General features: G+C 41.6%; 1 protein-coding gene across 8 annotated transcripts in view; it reads right to left on the reverse strand.

Annotated features, from left to right (window-relative positions):
• The window catches only part of ryr2a (ryanodine receptor 2a (cardiac)), a 310,189-nt gene that overhangs the window by 225,101 nt on the left and 60,999 nt on the right, over positions 1-24,089 (reverse strand). For all 8 annotated transcript variants that reach the window (XM_061908696.1, XM_061908695.1, XM_061908691.1 and 5 more), the window contains exons 2-7: positions 20,059-20,178; positions 13,929-14,033; positions 8,272-8,346; positions 8,075-8,153; positions 7,670-7,782; positions 894-993 (exon numbers count right to left, since the gene is read on the reverse strand). In XM_061908696.1, coding sequence (XP_061764680.1) covers positions 894-993; positions 7,670-7,782; positions 8,075-8,153; positions 8,272-8,346; positions 13,929-14,033; positions 20,059-20,178 — 592 coding nt within the window. The remainder of the gene's footprint in view (positions 1-893; positions 994-7,669; positions 7,783-8,074; positions 8,154-8,271; positions 8,347-13,928; positions 14,034-20,058; positions 20,179-24,089) is intronic.

Below are 24,089 nucleotides of genomic sequence, written 5' to 3' on the forward strand. Positions count from 1 at the left end.
TCATGCATTTTCCTCTCTTTTCTCTGACAAAACCTTCAATGCTGTTTTTGAGATACCCTGCCTGAACATTGGTAACATTGTCATTGGACAAAAACTTACTTTGTTTTTGTCCAATGACTTCTTGGATCACCATTAAGATCTATTAAAAACATCCTTTTATATTTGTTGATCGTTGTCTAAAACAGAATAATTAGCTTGACTTTAGATAATTTCAATTCAACACAGTTTTATATACAGTACGTAGTATAACATCAGACGAAAAAGAAATACTTTCCATTTGAACATGTCTAGGACTACACTATTGAAATGTTCAAGAAAACTAATTGAACCACACATCAGTTAATTCATTCATAGAGCTGTGAAAAATATTTTACAGATTAAACCACAAACAGAGCCATCATACTGTAAAGGGGGCCCGTCTGTCTCAGTCCATTGATTCAAGACAGTTCTGTACAAATGCTGAACAGCAAAGTGCAGTAATTACTGGTACATCATTGTGGTAGAGCGAGTTATATGGAACAGTGTACAGGAAGCAAAGTGATAAAAGAAAAGCAATTGCTGAGCCATACCGCTCTACTAAACGAGCGGTATAGCTCGGTTGGTAGAGAGGCCGTGCCAGAAACTTGAAGGTTGCAGGTTCGATCCCCGCTTCCGCCATCCTAGTCACTGCCGTTGTGTCCTTGGGCAAGACACTTTACCCACCTGCTCCCAGTGCCACCCACACTGGTTTAAATGTAAAAATTAGATATTGGGTTTCACTATATAAAGCGCTTTGAGTAACTAGAGCAAAAGCGCTATATAAATATAATTCACTTCACTTCACAATATCCCAAAGTTGCCAAAGAAAACTTACGGAAAATGACACATAGTATGAAAGAGAACGATGTTGATACCTTGTGCTACTTCGCTGCCAGAACAGACTGGAGCAACACTCCAAAGTGTCTGCTGAAATGCGGCATCGACATGCAAACAAACGTTGCCATAGGATAGATGCTGGAAAACAAAAACAACTGAGTTTACTGCAGTGCGTGTGTGTGTGTGATATTTGGATTTAAATTTCAGGACATAAAACCACTACTTTTTCCCCCAAATTTTGAACCCAGTGTTTTCTACAATGCTGCGGCTAATTTATGGATCTTTCCGGGTTCACAAGCCTTGACACGTTAAACTCATGAAATGGGCCACGGTGGACCAACGAAATAGTTTACGTTAAATTAAACGCAGTCACACAATTATTCAAATTAGAAATGGTCTCAGCTAACGAGGTGCTTAATAAATTTATCGTGCTCCACCCAAACAAGGCCACCCGCCTTGACAATATCCCCTCCAGATTCCTAATGGACTCTGCCACCACCACTGCTCCAATAATCACACATATAATAAACCTCTCAATCAAACAAGGTCAAGTACCCAAGGATTTCAAGATAGCAAGAGTAACCCCCCTTTGTAAAAAAGGAAGCAAATTACAACCTGGTAACTACCGACCTGTTTTTATTGTCAGTTCCATTTCGAAAGTAATGGAAAAAATTGTTTATGAATAGGGCGATAGTTACTTTGCTACTAATAAACTAATGTACAAATTCCAATCCGGCTTCAGAAATACAGTAACCACTCCACTGACACATGCCTTCTCTATCTGACCGACCACATCAAACATGAGGTGGATGCGGGCAAGTACTGCGGCATGGTCATGCTGGACATTCAGAAGGCCTTTGACACCGTTAACCACGCTATACTGTTGGATAAGCTCAGAGTAATCGGATTCGATAAAACCTCATCGAGCTGGATGCAATCTTACTTAGAGGGGAGGAAACAGGTGGTAGAGGTGAACGGCACAGTGTCCCCTTTCCTCTCAGTAACCTGTGGAGTCCCCCAAGGCAGTATACTAGGACCTTTAATGTTCCTAATACACGTAAATTACATGCCATCAGCATGCGAATGTGAATTGTTCCTGTTTGCGGATGACTCCTCAGTGCCGAACTCCTTAATATTTGCACCTGGCTCGCTGACAACAAGCTATCCATACACTTAGGTAAAACGGAATCCATCCTATTTGGGTCCCATATCAACCTTAAGAAAGTCAGTGACTTCACTATAAAAGTGGGTGACATTGTTATCACCAAGAAAGATGAGATCATCTACCTAAGTTCCATTCTAGAGGCCAATCTTTCCTGTGATAAAATGGCAACTAAGGTAATCAAAAAGGTCAACCAAAGAACGAGATTCTTCTACAGAATCTCCTCTCTGGTCAACAAAAGCACCTTGAAGATTCTAGCGGGAACTCTCATTCAACCCCTTTTCGATTACACTCGCACCTCCTGTTACCCCAGCACCTCCAAAACCCTCAAATCTAGACTCCAAACATCCCAGGACAAGCTAGTCCGGTTATTTTTAGACCTCCACCCCAGATCACACCTCACTCCAACCCACTTCTCCAAAGTGGGCTGGCTCAGGGTGGAGGACAGAGTAAAATAACTTGCACTGAGCCTAGTCTATAAAATCTGCTACACCTCCTTGATACCGAAGTACATGTCAAACTACTTCCTTAACGTAAATGACCGCCATAACCACAACATCAGGGGGAGCTTCACAAACCATGTTAAACCCAGATTCCGATCCAACAAAGGTCTTAACTCATTCTCTTTCTATGCCACATCAATGTGGAATGCACTCCCAACAAGTGTAAAAGTAAGTGCATCTCTATATTCCTTCAAAACCGCTCTAAAACAACACCTCCAGGCAACATCAACCCTTTACTAATACCCTCCCCCATTCACATCCCATCTTCCCGGATTGTAAATAACCTAATGTAAATAATCACATGTACTTCTAATGTATTTACTTGTTCTTATGCTATCTGAACTCACTATGTTCTCTGCTCGCTGTACATATCCTTCCAAGTAAGACCTACACTGTTTCAATGTCCATTTCTCTGTGAATGCAATTGTTGATGACTGAAGTACTGATATCAACCAAAGGTCCTCATCCCACCCGCCGGATTGTAAATCATGTAATTAATTCAATGTATACACTATGATGATTAACCTGTGTGATGACTGTATTATGCGGATAGTATATATATGTAGCATGAACTGATTAACGTGGACCCCAACTTAAACAAGTTGAAAAACTTATTCGGGTGTTACCATTTAGTGGTCAATTGTACGGAATATGTACTGAACTGTGCAATCTACTAATAAAAGTATCAATCAATCAATCAAAACCCACCCATTTAATGCCTGATCTATGAAGATCCAAATACAGCATATGCAAAATATAAAATTGTGTGTACTATTAGTGGGCGTGTTGCATGGGATTTACTAAGATTGTGTGACAAATTGATAACTGGTGCAGACTGCCTTATTTAAAATAGGTTTTTGCATGTACTACATTACTTTCACCATGGAGACACTCATTTAGTGAAAATTTTTGTTATAATGCTCCTACCTGCTGTGTTTAGCTATGTTTTAAAACATGCAACAGGTACACCGTTGATCTTATGCACTTTGTGTGTGTTTTTACGCATTGAAATCAGAAACGATGAAAATTGCAGGAACGCAGATGTATTTTCTATTTTCTTACCAACCCTGCCTTCTCTGCGTTTTTATTGGTCGCCTTCAAAGTAATGAACTTTCCAGTACAATTTCTGAAATTTTGATTCTCCAAAAACTTTATTAATCAAAAATATTACCTCAGTTTGCACTAGGACAACTTTCCCATGAGGAGCTGTCAAAAGAAAGACTTCAGGTTAAACACTAAGGTGAGTGTAAAGTCAACCTTGTTAACTTAATCCTGTGCCATGCTCCAGTAAAATGTGTTTTTTCTTTGTGAGTCCATGGAAACTTCACTTTTATCTCTCGCTGGATCGACATCGATTGCTGATGGATAGGCTAGCTGTTAGCTTCAAGTTAACCAGCACCCGAACAGACCCCTCCACCCCAAAAACATACTTTGCAGGTCAACAAATGTGGCAAATATATGCCTTTTGAAGTGTTAATGTGCGAGGAGTGTTCAAAAGGAGTCTCTTGGAGAAGCGGCTGACAAGTTAGCAAGTGTCACTTGCATTGCTCACAGTGACGTCATTACCGTCATTGTTGACTGAAGCAGAGATGCAGACTGTGCGTTATGATAAACGCGCATGCGTCGCCAGGCTCTGCTTTTTATCGATAGACTTATCAGATAAAATTTTTATTATCTATAGCAGGGGGTTCAAAAGTGTGGCGGCCCACAGCTAATATTTTAAAGGCCCACAGCACATTCTAAAAATACTATTAAAATAAACAAAAACATTCCAAAAGTGGAATAAAAAAGCTTACCAGGTAAAATGTAATTTAGAAAAAGTTGCAAAGTTGACTAATAAAACAAAGCTGTTTTTTTTTTCTTTAAAATTGTCATTGCTCAAAACATAATACTGAATCCAAATCAATGTTTTTATGAATTATTGACCTATCCAAGGCTATGATTACTTCACACTAAATATTTCACTTTGAAAAATATTTCTTGAGGAAGAATTTGCAAAAACATAATTGTCTTTGACAAAAAGGGTAGGAAAACCGATAAACAAAAAAACAACATAAAAAACTAAAAAAAAACCTAAGAATTGACAGATAGATCTGAAGTTGAGATCCATCTTGAGATTTAAGCGTTAAATAAATAATGTATGCATGCCCTGGCACACCATTATCTTAATTTCATGACTGAAGCAAAAAACTTTTTTACACTTTTATATTGAAATAAATACACAGACAACTTATTAAATAAAACTATGGAACAAAAACATTGGCAGCGGTGAAGTTTAATTCCATGAAGGAAAGAAGAAAGTAAATTAATGTTTGTAACTGAATACATTTACGTATGCATAAAAATGTGTTTTCTTTTGTTTAATTTTTTTAATGAATGAAGTAACGTTTATGACAACCTTTTTCCAAAACACAATATAGAATGTGATGTATAACAGGATAATGCATACATTTATAATTTGTTTTCAAAACTGTTACAAAAATGTACGGAGGGACCTCATTTTTATGACTTGATGGGGTCCCTGGGACCCCATATATATATATATATATATATATATATATATATATATATATATATATATATATATATATATATATACATACAGTATATACATACAGTATATATGTACAGTGACACTTTTATGAGCATTTTAGAAGCAGCCCTGCAGTGCATCTACAAGGGAACCCACTTTTACCACGCTGAAGGCGCATTCATAAAAGACTACCGCCTAGCATGCGGTTGAACATGCATATTTCAAAAAGTTTTTTTTCATATGTACGAAAAAACATGTCAATAAAAAGACCAAAAGCAGCTATAAATTATAAAATGATATTGCCGAATAGACAATATGTCTAATATTTTTTTATTTTAACTGTCCATATATGTTGACAAGCATACATAGGACGGAGATGCAGCATGAACGCCTCCTTTCTCACAGCCATTTCTGCGCAACAGCCAGTTTGAACGTCCTTTCTAGACGTACGTACTTAACAGGTATAATTCAGTATTTAAGTGTTGATAAAATTTTGTTTGCATGTTTTATTGTCCCAGTACTGTGAGCGTTCTAATAATCAGCATACAGAAGGCAGGTGATTCATATGGCCCCATTCGCTGGGGTTTACCTAAAAAGTGACTAATTGCGCTATCAACTTAAGAATGTGCTTTATAACAATTCCAACTTTGACCACAGCTTCAGTTGCTATGTAGAGTGCCGCTTTCCATCATTGTAGTAGACTGCAGTGCAATATAATTGACCACCCTCTTCCTCTCACGCAAGATCCATCCAGGAATCTCTTCCCTAGTTTAAGTTCTGCAAATTCATGAAGACGAATGTGCTAAATTGATTGCGCCCCTTATTTTGCTCATTTAAAAGACACAATCCGCAACGCTCAAATGTAGTAGATCAGCTTTGCGTGTGCTATCAATTTTTTACGTGTTTTATTAAACACAATCCTTTGGTAGATCACGTCCTTAGTGCTTATCTACAACGCAGCCCCAAAGTGGAAGCCGATCGACCGGGCTGTCAAAAAAGAAAACGACTGCCACACAGAAATTAAATCCGACACCACTAACAGGCCCATAAATGCCGGACCGCCGCACCACAAAGGAGGCAGAGGAAGAAGACCGCGCTCAATGACCTACACCAGGGGTGCCCAGACTTTTTCTGCAGGCGAGCTACTTTTCAATTGACCAAATTGAGGGGATCTACCTCATTCATATATATCATTTATATTTATTTATTTATGAAAGAGGCGTTTTTTTTTAACAAGTTAAATGTGTTTAATGATAATACAAGCATGTGTAACACATATAGATGTCTTTCTTTCACAAAGACAAGAACATAAGTTGGTGTATTACCTGATTTTGATGACTTGCATTGATTGGAATCAGACAGTAGTGATGATACCGCCCACATTTTCGAATGGAGGAGAAAAAAATTCCTCCTTTCTGTACAATACCACATGAAAGTGGTTGGTTTTTGGCATCTTATTTATCCAGCTTCTATACACTTTACAAGAAAAACATTGGCGGCAAATTCCGTAGCTAGCTTGATTGACATTCATGGCACCCGAAGGTCTTGTGAGATGACGCTGGCTGCTGCCAGATCATTATTATGAAAAAATGACCGAGAGGAAGGCGAGAAACACTTTTAATTTCAACAAAATCTCACGCCGTACCTTCCGTCAAAACTCTAAAGGCCGACTGCACATTTCCTATCTTCACAATAAAAGCCCTGATTCATGCTGCCTGGGCTAACAGAATTAGAGTCTCGGAAAGCTGGCGTGCACAAGTGATCACTTGTGCACGCCAGCTTTCTGAGCGATCGCTTGTGCACGCCAGCTTTCCGAGACTCTTATTTTGTTAGCGCAGGCAACATGAAGCAGGGCTGTTATTGTGAAGATAGGAAATGTGCAGTCGGTCTTTAGAGTTTTGACAGAAGGTACGGCGCGTGAGTCTGTTGAAATAAAAAGTGTTTCTCGCCTTCCTCTCTGTCATTTTAATGATCTCGCAGCAGCCAGCGTCCTCTCACAAGACCCTCGGGTGCCGTGAATGTCAATCAAGTGACGTCTTGGTGAAGATTGATGATCGCTAATTTTTAAGTCTATTTTTTTAAAAGCCTTGCTGGCGATCAACTGACACACCCCCCCGCGGTCAACCGGTAGCTCGCTATCAACGTAATGACGTAATGGGCACCCCTGACCTATACAGTTGGCTACAGTATGTCATGTTACAGGCACTAACATTTCCTAAATTTATACATGAATACAATCACCTGTGTAAATACTTCATGATTCAATGCGCACACGTGTGGCTTACAGACTTGTGCGGCCAATGTATGTACAAAATTTAATTTGTCCAAAAATTTTTGGCGGCTGGGAGGTTATATTGGGGTGCGTGCGCTCTTATATTCAATAGTGTTTGTCGGCACTGTCACAACAGGATGGACTGTCCATGGTATTGTAAGGGTGTAAACGTATGCAATCAGTAAGGTAACATACTGTTGTTCAACCTATCAAATAACCTCTTCTGTTTTATTACAAAATATAAAACACCGGGAACAGAGAAGAGAGAGCGCTTGAATGGCCTGCCTTCAGTAAAAACAATGTGTCCCATTTTTCGAATACATGCACAATATGAAACTGTTTACCAGATATCTCTCAGATGAGATGCTGACAAGGATGAGATCATCTCCCACCCTGACCTTCTCTCCCTCGGAACGTTGCTTTGATGCTGGATGAATGGTCCACCAGCATGCTTCACCTACGCATGCAGACACACACACACACACACACACGCACACGCACGCACACAGACACAGTAATTATAGTGAAAAGCAATATATTTAAAGATATGTTTTTTATTTCTGTTTTCAAAGACACTGGAAACATGCCATTACTGATCACCTACTACAGAACCTGCCTATCATACTGTATATCTTTATGTAACTGAAAAACGAAGGCGGTTGAAAGAAAACTGAGCACATTTCATAGGATCAGAAATAAAGACATTGATTTTGTATTTGATAAAACATTTAAAAATGTTCTATAAATACCCGTGGTGTCTTTCTGCAGCCCCACATCAAAAGCTAGCTTGTCCGTGGAGGAGCGGGAGGTAGATAGACAGCACAAGTACTGTGAAGAGGAACAATATTGCAATCAATACATGTGTTCATATAGAACACCTTTGAACATTTTAAAGGTACTGGAAAAATGTGAACTGTAAATGTAAACTGTGTTTGTGCATACAGACCATTCCACTGTAAGAGTGACGGAGAAGGACAGCATGCCCATATAGTAAAGTGCGATGGCCACCCCCTTGGACCGTCTGAGGAAATTATATTCATAAAAGGGAGAAAAGAAAAAAAAAGTTAAATATTGTCAAATATTTCAGAACATTCAAAGCACTAAAATAGAAGTTCTGACAATCCATCGATCCATCCATTTTCTGCCGCTTATTCCCTTTGGGGTCGCGGGGCGCACTGGTGCCCATCTCAGCTACAATCGGGCGGAAGGCGGGGTACACCCTGCACAAGTGACACCATTTGTAACAACCATGAAAAATTGAAATGGTAAAATGCGATAGTTATAAGATGGAGCTGACTGATGTTGACTAGCAGCCACAAAACAAAAAGGAATTTTCACGAAGGTCAGTTTTCAAAATGTGAGGTGAGTGTCCTCTGGGAAGCGCTAAAACAATTTAAAGGGGATGACCTATGATGATTTCCCTCTTTTCTGACTGATAAATGTTGTTACAATGTTGGCTACTTATGTAAAACAACGTCGAAGCATCAAATTATAAGGTTTATGCATTTGGACGTAAGCTTGGACATAGTTTTGGTTGCTTATGAACGCCAAGTTTTTTAATCTTTTTTTAACAATACGCCAATTGTGACATTGCAGATTGACGGACATACTAATGTGGTCCTCATTGTACACACTGTGTTGGCCATGGCGGCCTCCTACCCCTAAGACTTATACTGAAAGTTAATAATTATCTTCTACCGGATTCCCGCCTGCTCCAATGTCAACAGAACAAGTAGTTTTGTGTTTATTAGTCCACAACATTTTACACGGCACTGGGCCACTAATTAAATTGAATTAGCTGCTAAACTAGGACGGAAAAGAGCAGCAATATTAGTAAATGGTTTGAGGAAACACAAGGAAGACGTAGAATGAAGCAGTAGGGGCCAATTGTGGGCCCATTGGCCATGAGCGCCCCTTAGAGGGTCGACAAAAAATATCTGTTTCTCAGCTGTGGTCCGTATGGACCACAGCGGTACTCAGTTTTAATACACTTTTCCACCACTTGTGGTAGTAATGACAATATCAAACAAACTTAAGAAGTCTGGAGCTAAAAAAATATAGAACATTATGACCTAAGGCTAATGTTAATGTGTTTTAAATTAATAATCTTTGTGATTAACAAGTGGTTTCAAATCATTTGACAAGGTTGTAAACTGTAAGTAGGTTAGATATATTCATTGAACATGATTAAAATCATCACTAAGTGAAATTACAAATTCAGTGTTGATATTTCAGTGGGTCCCAGGCCTCTCTGTAGTGGAAAATTTGGGCCTCGAGGTCAAAAAGGTTAACACCCCCTGAAACAAATAAATATTTTTATCACCTCGTGGTATGTGTATAATGACACCGAAGTGACATAAATGTTGGTAAAAGTAGCATTTTTCATGCATACCTGCATCGATCGGAGAGTGGGCAGGTGTATCTAATGTTTTGATGGGTGAATCTATATAATGTTTATAAACACTCTCAAATAGGGTGCACAATGTTCACTCTCAGCACCTGAGCATGTTTATTCAAGAGCAGAATTAAATGAACAGAGTGAATCTCAAGTAAGTCATCCACAATCTTTGTCTCAGTGGGCAGATAGCTTGCAAAGAGCTGATGTGGGATCAGAGCCAAGGAAGTCGCTGTGGCTTGTGCACCCCTTTGAGACATTTGTGATTAAGGGCTATGTAAATAAACTTCGACTGATTGATTGATTACACACAGGATGCACACGGACAGATAGCCTTGCTATTCATGACCTGCTAGTGAAAGGCGTCACAAAGTAAGAATCAGGAGGAAAAAAGATGATTGCAGAGCCAAATGTCTTGTGTGGGAGTATTTCAGCTTCAAAAAAGTGAGCAAGATGAGTCCATCAACACGGACGAATGAGCAAGTATGCCTGTTTTGTTGGAAAGGGATGGCAACAAAAAAAGACAACAAATCAAACCACCCAACTCAGTTTTTCCAAATAGGGAAAAAATGTACTTCAAGATGTGCAATATTAATTGAAGTGTAATTTTATTTGTTTGTTGACTTGTTCAGGTTAATTAATAGTTATAGACACTCCAATTACAATGGTTAAAAAACAAAAAATCAAATTTATTGTGTTTGAAAGTAGGGCTGCATGATTACTCGAAATTGAATCGACATCAAGGTTTTGATTAGTGCAGTATCCTAACTGGAAGAGGCGCAGGTTTTTTTCTGCTCCGCTGTCACCTGCGTTTGAGTGACAGACATGTTCGCAAATCAGAATTGTTTAGCATCGCGCCCTTTGCTTCCTATCCGATCAAAAGTGCCTGTCGCTTCGAACAGGGAGAAAGAGGTTTCACTCTGTGCATCGCTATAAGAGCCTTATTTAACAATAGAATTAACTGAAAGCCTGCGATGAGGTGGCGACTTGTCCAGGGTGTACCCCGCTTTCTGCCCGATTGTAGCTGAGATAGGCGCCAGCGCCCCCCGCGACCCCAAAAGGGAATAAGCGGTAGAAAATGGAAAATGGCTGGATGAACTGAAAGCAGTAATTCCTTGTTTCAGACATTCACAATCCTTGTTTCGATGGTCAACAAGCGAGACCGCCACCTTTATACACACATAAAGCACAGACAGACAGCCTCGCAAATCGCTAGTGAGAAGTTCTGTAAACTAAAAAAAAACAGTTGTGAGAATATTTAAGCTTCAAACCCCATGGGCAACATGAGCTCACCAAAATGGGGACAAAAATCCACTATAAGAGAATATTAATTTTAGTAAAATTTTTGGTTACAGGAAAAAAAGAGTCTATTTTAACTTTTTTGTTTATTTATCAGAATCATATCTATTGGCCAAGTACGTAACACAAAATAAATTGACTTTTTAATGTGTTCTTTTTGTTATTTAGGATAACTAAAAGTTACTTACCTTCCAAATACAGAACAATGGTAAACAATTATACAGGAATGAGAAATAAAAGTGTACATCCTTTTAAATAAATAGTTGATTTATTATAAACCATGATTACATTACATTATAAACACTGTCAAGTTTTTATTGGTTATTTCTTAAGTTCAAGAGCATGATATCGACAAATGCTCTGAGTTTATCTGCATGAAACCAAATATTTTTTAAAGGAGACTATTGCATGTTCTAATGTGTGGTACATTGAGACAAGAATATGTTGATTGACAATCTAAAAGTCACATGTCTTTCTTCACTTGTTATTTCTGCATTTATCTGTATAAAACTTAAAAATCGCAAATTGAATCACAATTGCAATATGAGAGAAAGATTGCAATTAAGTTTACAGTCAAAATCATGCAGTCCTATTCGAAAGCAATACTTTCATTAATGTTATGTACTATAATCAAATTGGTGCTTAATTGTATCTTAAAATAATGCCTATAAAAATATTGTTTATCGACAATAATTTGTGGGACAATATATAGTCCAGCAAAATGTATTATCAGCCAGGCCTATACATTTGTGTACTGATTAATTGATAGTCATCTTCAATAATCGCGTAACGCAAGAACCATCAGCCTAAAAGCTCAGCAAAAATCTAATTTAGAAAAGGTCAAACCACAAGCTCTTCCTGTAAATGGGCAAATGTCAAAACAAGTGACCTCGCTGAGACAAGCACGTACTTTTAAAGGCATACTGAAATGAGATGTTCTTATTTAATTGGGGATAGCAGGTCCATTCTATGTGTCATACTTGATCATTTCGCGATATCACCATATTTTTGCTGAAAGGATTTAGTAGAGAACATTGACGATAAAATTCGCAACTTTTAGTCGCTAATAAAAAAGCCTTTTTTGCCTGTACCGGAAGTAGCAGACAATGTGCGCGTGACGTCACGGGTTGTGGAGCTCCTTACATCCTCACATTGTTTACAATCACGGCCACCAGCAGCGAGAGCAATTCGGACCGAGAAAGCGACAATTTCCCCATTAATTTGAGCGAAGATGAAAGATTTGTTGTTGAGGATAGTGAGCGTGAAGGACTAGAAAAAAAAAAAAAAAAAGATGAGTTCAGTGGGAGTGATTCAGATGTTATTAGACACATTTACGAGGATAATTGCGGAAAATCCCTTATCCGCTTATTGTGTTACTAGTGTTTTAGTGAGATTATATGGTTGTACCTGAAAGTCGGAGGGGTGTGGCCACGGGTGGGGTGACCGCCAGTGTCTCTGAGGGAAGCCACGTTTCTTGACGAAGCGAAGCAAAGGCAGCCGTTGGGGCCTGGCTGATCTTTTTCCCCCCTCCTCAACGGTGGAAGCATTCCACGTTTGGGGGCGGCCGGTCGGAGGAGGCAAGAGAGTCTGCAGCTGCCTCTTTGAAAGGTGCACGAGGAACGACGCAAGCTTCGCTCATGTCTACGGGAAGAGCCGACTGATTACCTGAATTTTCTCACCGAAACCTGCCGGTTGACATGTGGTAGGGAACCATGTTCGCTTGACCGCTCTGTTCCATAGTAAAGCTTCACAGTCATCTTTCGGGAATGTAAACAAGGAAACACCAGCTGTGTTTGTGTTGCTAAAGGCAGCCGCAATACACCGCTTCCCACCTACATCTTTCTTCTTTGACGTCTCCATTATTAATTGAACACATTTCAAAAAATTCAGCAACACAGATGTCCAGAATACTGTGTAATTATGCGAGTAAAGCAGACGACTTATAGCTGGGATCGGGCTGGAACAAAATGACCGCTACAATCCGTGACGTCACACGTTGTCATACCGCGACATTTTCAACAGGATACTTTGCGCGAAATTTAAAATTGCAATTTAGTAAACTAAAAAGGCTGTATTGGCATGTGTTGCAATGTTAAGATTTAATAATTAAAATATAAACTATCAGACTGTGTGGTCGGTAGTAGTGGGTTTCAGTAGGCCTTTAAAATCCTTCAAATCAAAAGATTTCGACAACAAACTTTGCCTACAGTATCTTAAAGATGCGGTCGCCTCAAGAAGCACAGTGAGAAATCTTGGCTCAGGATGTATCCTTTAAATTATAACAAGTGTTTTTTCACTTATAAAAAAGCGGCTGCATGGGACGGTATGGCACAGGTGGCCGTCTCACAAACCAGGTGGTTGTGGAAGCAATCCTCAGTTCCAATGCCCTTGAGACCAAGTAAAGCGAGACCCCCTGTGACATCAGTAGGTGAACGCTCGAGTACCCTGAAGGTAGTAGGAAAGTGGAAAAGTCGTTTACTAAAGTAATTCTACTGAGAAAAACTCATGTTGCTCCAGCAAGTCTTTAAAGAACCTTCAGCTGATACAAAATGTTCCCACACAAACTTAATAAAGAGCCTTCAGTTGTCAAGCTCCTCTCATGTGGAACCATATTCCTGACTCTTTCCTTCTGTCTCTCTATTCACAACCATACAGACCTAATGAGTTTTCCTAATCTGCAAATCTATTTCCACCACGACAACAAGACACTTTTCGCAGACATTCTGAGCAGAGTTTGAATGTTGTCCCTGTGACTGTGTGGATTTTCTCCCAAGAGAGGGACACGCAGTAGAAAATGGATGGATGTATAGTTGGATGATGATGTTATGTAATTGTACATAAAATCATTGTACACTATTTGGAAACAGTATGTGGTGTGAGGGTGAACGTGTCCATGTGTTTCTACTCACGCCCTCATTCTTCTCCTCCGTAGTTGCCAGCATCTCCTGAAGGGCTCGAACAGACAGTGACTGCTCCAACACGAAAGTGCAGATAGAAAGATCTGGAGGTACATTCTGAAACAGCAGGAATTTGAGCAATCAAATGCTCAGAAAAATATCAACAAAACTACAATATTAAAATGCATTGATGCATTGCACCTAGAAACACATTTTTTGTGTCAGTATACAGTATAAAATGTTTCTTTCATTACCTGTTCAGAAAGGATTGTTGACAAAATGGACTACACCTGTTCCAGTTTCCTCTATCTGATACCCTGCTCTGTGCTCCTGACGTAATTGAAGCATTTCAGCTGTAATCATTTGACTATCTTCACTCTTCTTTTTTTTTTTCTTCGATTTTTCGATTAGCAGAAATGATGTTGCCTGTTTTCATTAACTAACCGATGTAAGTGAGGCATGAGAATTCTTAAAGGGAAACTGCACTGTACTTTTGGAGTGTTTCCCCGTAATTCACAATCCTTATGTGTGACTACACGCATGTCTTTCTCTTCGCATTGTTTTTTAAATTGAAAAAAGCTGCTATTAAGAGGCGATAACAATGCAGGTATAGTAATTAGGAGTCATCTATTCAGCCAATAAAGCCCTCTAAAAACTTACAAAAACTGCCAACGTTCTATTTACATGTTGTGACCTGGCAGCATAAAACAAATAATATCAAGATAGTACTTCAAGAGCCTTAACCAGCTAAGTTTATGTAACTTTTTATCACTGTCTGTTGCTGCTGCTTGCACACTGACAGCTGTTGTGCAAATAAAGCAAATACTACACCTTTGTGAACAAGAGGTGCACAAATGTTGGATTTATGGAACAAGAGTGTTTAATTTGGAATATTGAGCGATCTGTGTGATAGAAGTTGTCAGCTGGCGCCGAGTGTACGCATTCATTTATTTGTGTGGCTCTCGCTTGGTTACATAAAATTACTATACTATAGTCCATCCATCCATCCATCATCTTCCGCTTATCCGAGGTCGGGTCGCGGGGGCAGCAGCCTAAGCAGGGAAGCCCAGACTTCCCTCTCTCCAGCCACTTCGTCTAGCTCTTCCCGGGGGATCCCGAGGCGTTCCCAGGCCAGCCGGGAGACATAGTCTTCCCAACGTGTCCTGGGTCTTCCCCGTGTCCTCCTACCAGCTGGACGTGCCCTAAACACCTCCCTAGGGAGGCGTTCGGGTGGCATCCTGACCAGATGCCCGAACCACCTCATCTGGCTCCTCTCGATGTGGAGGAGCAGCGGCTTTACGTTGAGCTCCTCCCGGATGGCAGAGCTTCTCACCCTATCTCTAAGGGAGAGTCCCGCCACCCGGCGGAGGAAACTCATTTCGGCCGCTTGTACCCGTGATCTTATCCTTTCGGTCATGACCCAGAGCTCATGACCATAGGTGAGGATGGGAACGTAGATCGACCGGTAAATTGAGAGCTTTGCCTTCTGGCTCAGCTCTTTCTTAACCACAACGGATCGATACAACGTCCGCATTACTGAAGACGCCGCACCGATCCGCCTGTCGATCTCACGATCCACTCTTCCCCCACTCGTGAACAAGACTCCTAGGTACTTGAACTCCTCCACTTGGGGCAGGGTCTCCTCCCCAACCCGGAGATGGCACTCCACCCTTTTCCGGGCGAGAACCATGGACTCGGACTTGGAGTTGCTGATTCTCATTCCGGTCGCTTCACACTCGGCTGCGAACAGATCCAGTGAGAGCTGAAGATCCCGGCCAGATGAAGCCATCAGGACTACATCATTGCAAAAAGCAGAGATCTAATCCCGTGGCCACCAAACCGGATCTCCTCAACGCCTTGGCTGCGCCTAGAAATTCTGTCCATAAAAGTTATGAACAGAATCGGTGACAAAGGACAGCCTTGGCGGAGTCCAACCCTCACTGGAAACGTGTCCGACTTACTGCCAGCAATGCGGACCAAGCTCTGGCACTGATCATACAGGGAGCGGACTGCCACAATAAGACAGTCCGGTACCCCATACTCTCTGAGCACTCCCCACAGGACTTCCCGAGGGACACGGTCGAATGCCTTCTCCAAGTCCACAAAGCACATGTAGAATGGTTGGGCAAACTCCCATGCACCCTCAAGAACCCTGCCGAGAGTATAGAGCTGGTCCACGGTTCCACGACCAGGACGAAAACCACACTGTTCCTCCTGAATCCGAGGTTCGACTATCCGGCGTAGCCTCCTCTCCAGTACACCTGAATAAACCTTACCGGGAAGGCTGAGGAGTGTGATCCCACGATAGTTGGAACACACCCTCCGGTCCCCCTTCTTAAAGAGAGGGACCACCACCCCGGTCTGCCAATCCAGAGGTACCGCCCTCGATGTCCACGCGATGCTGCAGAGTCTTGTCAACCAAGAAAGCCCCACAGCATCCAGAGCCTTAAGGAACTCCGGGCGGTTCTCATCCACCCCTGGGGACTTGCCGCCGAGGAGCTTTTTAACTACCTCAGCGACCTCAGCCCCAGAAATAGGAGAGTCCACCACAGATTCCCCAGGCACCGCTTCCTCAAAGGAAGACGTGTTGGTGGGATTGAGGAGGTCTTCGAAGTATTCCCTCCACCGACCCACAACATCCGCAGTCGAAGTCAGCAGAACACCATCCGCACCATACACGGTGTTGATAGTGCACTGCTTCCCCTTCCTGAGGCGGCGTATGGTGGTCCAGAATCGCTTCGAAGCCGTCCGGAATTCGTTTTCCATGTCCGAGTTTTTGCCTCCGCTACCGCTAAAGCTGCACACCGCTTGGCCCGTCGGTACCCGTCCACTGCCTCCGGAGTCCTATGAGCCAAAAGAACCCGATATGACTCCTTCAGCTTGACGGCATCCGTCACTGCTGGTGTCCACCAACGGGTTCTGGGATTACCGCCACGACAGGCACCAACAACCTTACGGCCACAGCTCCAATCAGCCGCCTCGACAATAGAGGTTCGGAACATGGTCAACTCGGACTCAATGTCCCGCACCTCCCTCGTGACATGTTCAAAGTTCTCCCGGAGGTGTGAATTGAAACTCTCTCTGACAGGAGACTCTGCCAGACGTTCCCAGCAGACCCTCACAATGCGTTTGGGCCTGCCAGGTCTGTCCGGCATCCTCCCCCACCATCGCAGCCAACTCACCACCAGGTGGTGATCGGTAGAAAGCTCCGCCCCTCTCTTCACCCGAGTGTCCAGAACATGAGGCCGCAAATCCGATGACACGACTACAAAGTCAATCATGGAACTGCGGCCTAGGGTGTCCTGGTGCCAAGTGCACATATGGACACCCTTATGTTTGAACATGGTGTTTGTTATGGACAATCCGTGACGAGCACAAAAGTCCAATAACAAAACACCACTCGGGTTTAGATCCGGGCGACCATTCTTCCCAATCACGCCTCTCCAGGTTTCACTGTCGTTGCCAACATGAGCGTTGAAGTCCCCCAGTAGGACAAGGGAATCACCCGGGGGAGCACTTTCCAGTACTCCCTCGAGTGTACCCAAAAAGGGTGGGTATTCTGAACTGCTGTTTGGTGCGTAAGCACAAACAACAGTCAGGACCCGTCCCCCCACCCGAAGGCGAAGGGAAGCTACCCTCTCGTCCACTGGGTTGAACTCAAACGTGCAGGCTTTGAGCCGGGGGGCAACGAGAATTGCCACCCCAGCCCGTCGCCTCTCACTGTCGGCAACGCCAGAGTGGAAGAGGGTCCAGTCCCTCTCGAGAGAACTGGTTCCAGAGCCCTTGCTGTGTGTCGAGGTGAGTCCGACTATATCCAGCCGGAACTTCTCTACCTCGCGGACTAGCTCAGGCTCCTTCCCCCCCAGTGAGGTGACGTTCCACGTCCCAAGAGCTAGCTTCTGTAGCCGAGGATCGGACCGCCAAGTGCCCTGCCTTCGGCTGCCGCCCAGCTCACAATGCACCCGACCTCTATGGCCCCTCCTATGAGTGGTGAGCCCATTGGAGGGATAACCCACGTTGCCTCTTCGGGCTGTGCCCGGCCGGGCCCCATGGGGACAGGCCCGGCCACCAGGCGCTCGCCATCGTGCCCCAACTCCGGGCCTGGCTCCAGAGCGGGGCCCCGGTGACCCGCGTCCGGGCGAGGGAAATCTATACTATAGTTACAATAGAAAATACAAAATGTTAAAAGTATATCAAACAAACCTTTAACAAGGTGACTTCTGCAAACGTGTCGTTCTTCGACTCTGCTCCCTTGGACTGGAGTGCTATACGAGAGTAACTTTTCTCATTGTCGTTTTGTAAAATCTTGCACTATTTTGCCCCTTTTTGATTACATCTCGAGGAACTCTGAAGAAATGTTTATCCTTTTTCAATTTGAACGGTTCAAGCAGCCAAAAACAATGCAAGCATAGGGACTTTTTTGTGGAAAAAGGCTCAATGGTGCCCAAAACGCTTTGACAACAAACATTCACAGGACCACCACTTTGAGTCTCGCATAGTTAATGAGGCGTACGTGACGTTAGGTGAATACAACTTATAACCAAGCTATAGAGACACTGTTATTGAAGAGCTAAAGGGGAGGACCTACTTTTAGAAAGACACAGCCCTGCTAACAGAGACACGGACACGGCTTCTCTGGCCAGTAGCGAGAAGTAATCCAGTTATTGAGTTACCCCGTTGCTGATCAATTCTTTCTGAAATTAAAAAGGTTTTTTGCTCGTTTGTAAATCATGTCTCACACCTGTATAGTGTGGTATATGCTGTATATGGTTGTGGCCATAAGGTGAGAGGATGGTCAACTTTAAAAATCTATTTAGACCCAGACGTCACTAGGAAGACACAGCAGGATGCTTGTTTCCTCAAAGCATTTTTACCTGCAGAATGAGAATTATGATTAATTGATCATCTAAACAGGGAGCACAAGACTTGTGCTGAAAGATATAAACATCCCATTAGTCTGTACCACAGTGAGAGTGGACAATGTACATTAATTGATTGTGTTATGTTTATATTTCGTATTTCTTGTTTAGCACTTGGCACGAGTGTTACATGTATTGCATAACTAGAGCTAAATCTGCTAAGCACCCAACTTCTATAACTTTTAGTTCATCTTCCGTACATTCAGGCTAAAAATGATAAGGTTCTGGATTATAATTTGTCCTAAAGTAGTCTGCTTTGGCTCTCATGAAGCTTGCCATGATTAGTGATAATTGTTGATTGATAATGATCGCTGCCATGCTCTCTATGAAAATAATTCATAGAGAGCATAGAGAATTATTCATAGATAATTATTTCACCCCAGGAAATAATTCATGGTTTTGTTTTAAAGTTATAAGAATACTGTAAATATTACATCTTATTGTGAAAACACCTCTTAATACATTACATTAATACATACAGGATACGTATAAAACGTTGTTGGAAGTTTTTGGAGGTCGCTTTTTAGATGGACTAGATGAATCCCCATCAAATGCATTGTAGCCTTGTAGTCTTTAAACATTTAGAATACAATGGACAAAAACCTGTATTCTTATATGGGTTTTGAAAATTTCCCTAAAAATGAAGTTCCCTTTTAAAGTGTGGACACTTGGACAATTCGGTAGTCAACTAGTCCAGCATACATGTTATGTACAATATTTGTTCTCAATATCTTGACCTACGAGCCTAATGAACAAATCATTGTTTTCATCTGTCCACATGTTTTCGTAGTTTATCAAAAGTAACACTTTGTTTTGAAATCTGTAATGTTCACAGTTGTATAGTATCCGTTATATACTGTAAATATTATTTTGGCAGTACAATTTTGGCAACTGATTAGATGAACTCAAATGTTGCAATAGTATATCTAACTGAACTAGACTGCATTTATTTATTGGCTATCATTGCTACTAAAGTGCATTACAAATTGATATTAAACACAATGTCAGCTTATAAGATGGATAGATTCATTATTGATATTTCTTCTTGGTAATTTATGGTAAAACTATTTTTTATTTATAAAATATATACCGTTTCCAATTAAGCATACCATATTTAGTTTTACAGTAGAGTTATACTGTTATTGATAAAAGTTTGGTAACTGAGCCGACAGTTTGGCTTTACAATCAAATCTGTTGGGGTTACAGCATGGTTAAATCAGTACCTTTGAGTTTGAGATGGATTCAAGGAAGCACAGCCTGTTTCCGAAGCCTTCAGCTGCCAGGCAGAGTTTCTGTTGTTCCTTATGGATTGTGGCCGAGCACTGTAGAACCACCTCATCATTCTAAAAACACACATAAAAAATGCATTAAGTCAGATCTCAAATCAAAGGCCGAGCTCAGGAAAAGTCAAATGATTTAAATTGATTGATCACCAAAAGGGTTAAGGTCAAGGCTTTAGTAAGGCTTAATATTAACTTGTTTTTTCTGTTCCAAAAGCATCTCATTTTACAAATGCTACCTTTATCAAGGTAGCATTTTACTAATACTTAATAAATACAGGCTTCTTTATGAGTCTGCACCCTTTTAGTGAATGACGATGCAAAACTGACAGAGACATCGGTGTTCAAGCAATTTTTACTTTATTGCAGGCTAATCAAGCTTTGGTGGTTTCTGTGTTGTTCCTGAGCATTCGTATCACATTTTACCTAAGGTGGACAGCTTGGGTCTTTTAAATTTGTAAACGTGGAAACACATCCAAATAATTTACATTTAAGTGCAAATTTAACTGATGGTATCGCAATCTGCAGTTCTGATTTTGCCAATGGCATGGCAGATTTAAAACGTGGTGGTTTCTCAACAACTTAACCTGTTCACTTTTATCCAAGGGTGAAAGTGTGGGTCCTCTCTAGACCAGAGGTGCTTATTTCTAGTGTTATGAGCATTCAAAAGAGAGTTTAAATAGTAAGAATGCAGTGGGCTCCGGACACCGCGGACAGGCTGAAATACAAAAAATGGTCGACATCAGGAGGAAGGTGACAATGAATGATGTGCATCGCCAAAACAGACAAGGGTTTGAAAAAATAGGCGCTGCAATAATACGTAAAACTTTAGAAGAGTGGGTGATTTTGATTACCTCCAATACAAATATAATGTTATGACACACGCACGTTCCGTTTTTCCATCTTCTGCGGGAGCACTCAACAGCTCCACTCTGAGCGCGTCCAGACCGCTCCCACACGCAGCCGGAGAGAATCATCACACAAGAAACCTGGCAGTGATTACGAACGACGGGATAAAGAGCCTCGCCGCTGACTCCTCATCGTCGGAACGTTGCATTTTGCTTGCAGTAAGCCTCTCGTATCTGACTCTCCACCAGTGATCTTTTCCTGTGCTTGTTTTCCTCCTACCTTGTTTTTGATCTCCTTCGTATCTCCGTCCTCCCACAGTCCCTGCCTCCATTCACGCTGTCATATTCCCCGGAACCCTGATTGCCCTCCTGATTCCCCGACACATTGCCTGGACTCTCATATGGACGGCGTGGCGCAGTGGGAGAGTGGCTGTGCGCAACCCGAGGGTCCCTGGTTCAATCCCCACCTGGTACCAACCTCGTCACGTCCGTTGTGTCCTTGCTCCTGACGGGTGCTGGTTAGCGCCTTGCATGGCAGCTCCCTCCATCAGTGTGTGAATGTGTGTGTGTATGGATGAATGTGGAAGCAGTGTCAAAGCGCTTTGAGTACCTTGAAGGTAGAAAAGCGCTATACAAGTACAACCCATACAACCATACATACTTTGGACGCTCTCTCCAGTACCACGACCACGCCTGGACTTCTTTGCCTTCTCCCTCTGTATTTGGACGCCACCATTCAACACGCATGAAAACATTCCTTACGGTATCTTCATATGTTAATTCCAGCACACAGATCACATTCAAACACATAGTAGCATACACACCCTACGTAATCATAAATCACTCAATAAATATTGAGTTTGTACTTCCGCTGTGTGCCGTCTCCTTACCCCGTCTTCGCCTTAACATATAATCTGTGTAATTCACAACAAAATGTGTTCATACAGTGGCCTGCTCACAGACAGATTAAGGTTTAATGTGAAAATATGTATTGTTTGAGTGACAGAAGCTAGTGTATAAAATGTGACGGTTCGTGTTCTGAAATTTTAATTCTGAATGTTTAAAATGCGTGCCACGGGGTTCAATATTCAATATTATTATTTACGACCCCTCCAGTTCATCATGTATATTAATGAATCAGGACAAAATGTGACAAAACGCTGATGACACAATAATTTACTGTTTTGGTTTGAACACTATTAAAGCTGTGGAATCTTTGCAGAAAGCTTTTGATGTGGTCCAGCACACACTTCTGCAGCTAAAACTAGTACTCAATGCTGAAAAGACGAAACTAATGTTTTACGAACATTACGAAGGTTCCTCAAACTATCCCCTTGGTGTCCACTCTTGAGGTAAATGTCATAAAGGTGATTCACACGTACAAATACCTTGGTAATTTGCTGGATGACTCCCTGACTTTCAAGCCCCATATAAACATCCATCCATCCATTTTCTACCGCTTATTCCCTTTGGGGTCACGGGGGGCGCTGGTGCCTATCTCAGCTACAATCGGGCGGAAGGCGGAGTACACCCTTGACAAGTCCCTACCTCATCGAAGCCCATATAGACAATCTTGTGAAAAAACGTAAACTCAAATTGGGCTTTTTCTTATGAAATAATATCTGTTTTTCTTTTGAAGCAAAAAAGCCACTTGCTACTGCAACATTTTTATCAGTTTTAGACTTTGGAGACCTGTTGAACATGAATGCCTCCGCTCAATGTCTACATAGGATTGACAATGTATATCATGCTTCATAACTACCGATAGGGCCTTGACCCATCATTGTGAGCTGTATTCTCAAATGGGATGGCCTTCTTTGTCCTCCAGGAGACTAGGTCATTGCTGTACTTTTATTTATAAGGCAATGCTGGGTCTACTGCCCTCCTATATTTGTAATTTATTCACACGGAGGAGTGTAGACTCTTATTGTTTTTCCTTCAAATGATCATTTGTTGCTCACTGTTCCATTTGCCCACACAGAACTGGGGAAAGAGGCTTTTGTTTACTCTGCTCTTTTTAAATGGAACATGTTGAAAAATTACTGGAAATTAACTGAACTTATTTAATTGAATGCTTTTAAGTCCCAATTGAGAGGACTTAGGTAGACATTTTTAAATTATAACTCTTTTCCTTAATGTGTATGACACATTTTTATGTAACTGTATCTTTTGCTACCTCTTGGCCAGGACTCCCTTGAAAAATTGTTTTGTTAAATCATCTCAATGGGACTTTCCTGGTTAAATAAAAAAATGCGATATATTATTTTTGCAATCTTTTATATGTAAACATCCCAGCATATCACAAAGTATTCAAAAGACTTTGACTCTTGTCCAATTACTCAATGTATTATTACAACCCAGGAGAGGACTTGCTGTCACAGTAGTACGTGACAGAGTAAGCCCAGCCCTCCACCATCACCGGTCTCAGTGGTGCCAGTGTGCCGCCGCCGGCTGCTGCTACTGCTGCCCGCCAGACTGGCTGTGTTAGTCACAGAAACACATTGTGACAGCGATGGGTGGCAAAATAATAGTCTACATAAATTAATAGAAGTCTTTATGAATAAAAATATGAATCTGAAGCATTAATTGCATTGGCAAAAAAGTTAATTTTGTGTCCTTGCCTCAATTTTGTAATTGAGGTAATTGAGGAAATCAAGTCTAACCACGTCTGCGTGTCAACAACGTAACCAGAGCCTGTAGGCATGTGCGTACGTGAAGCATGAATTTGGCTTGAGTCAAAGTCTCTCTAAATCAGTGGTGTTCAAACCCCAGCCCGACATTTTCAACGTGGTCGGCGAGATAAGATGAGACGAGTTTAACTTCAAGATGCCACCTGGCTGTGTAGGGTGTAATTTAAATACCCAAGACTGCCCAATACTCAATTTTTGTTTCATCTGGAGGAAAGTTCTATGGTCAGAAGAAAAAATATTGATCTGTTTGGCCAAAATACCCAGCAATATGTTTTAATACATGAGGCTGCAGGTTTTCCAGGGAATAATACTTAGCGGAAGAGGTATCGTGGGAAAATTCTGCTATATTTAGCAAGTAGAGGTACACATTAAAAGTGAAAAAGGAGTCCGTCTTGAAACGTGCAATTCAATTAGTCACAAGAGGTGAAGTACTTGC

Source organism: Nerophis ophidion, linkage group LG08, assembly GCF_033978795.1.
Source record: "Nerophis ophidion isolate RoL-2023_Sa linkage group LG08, RoL_Noph_v1.0, whole genome shotgun sequence".
Taxonomy (NCBI): Eukaryota; Metazoa; Chordata; class Actinopteri; order Syngnathiformes; family Syngnathidae; genus Nerophis; species Nerophis ophidion.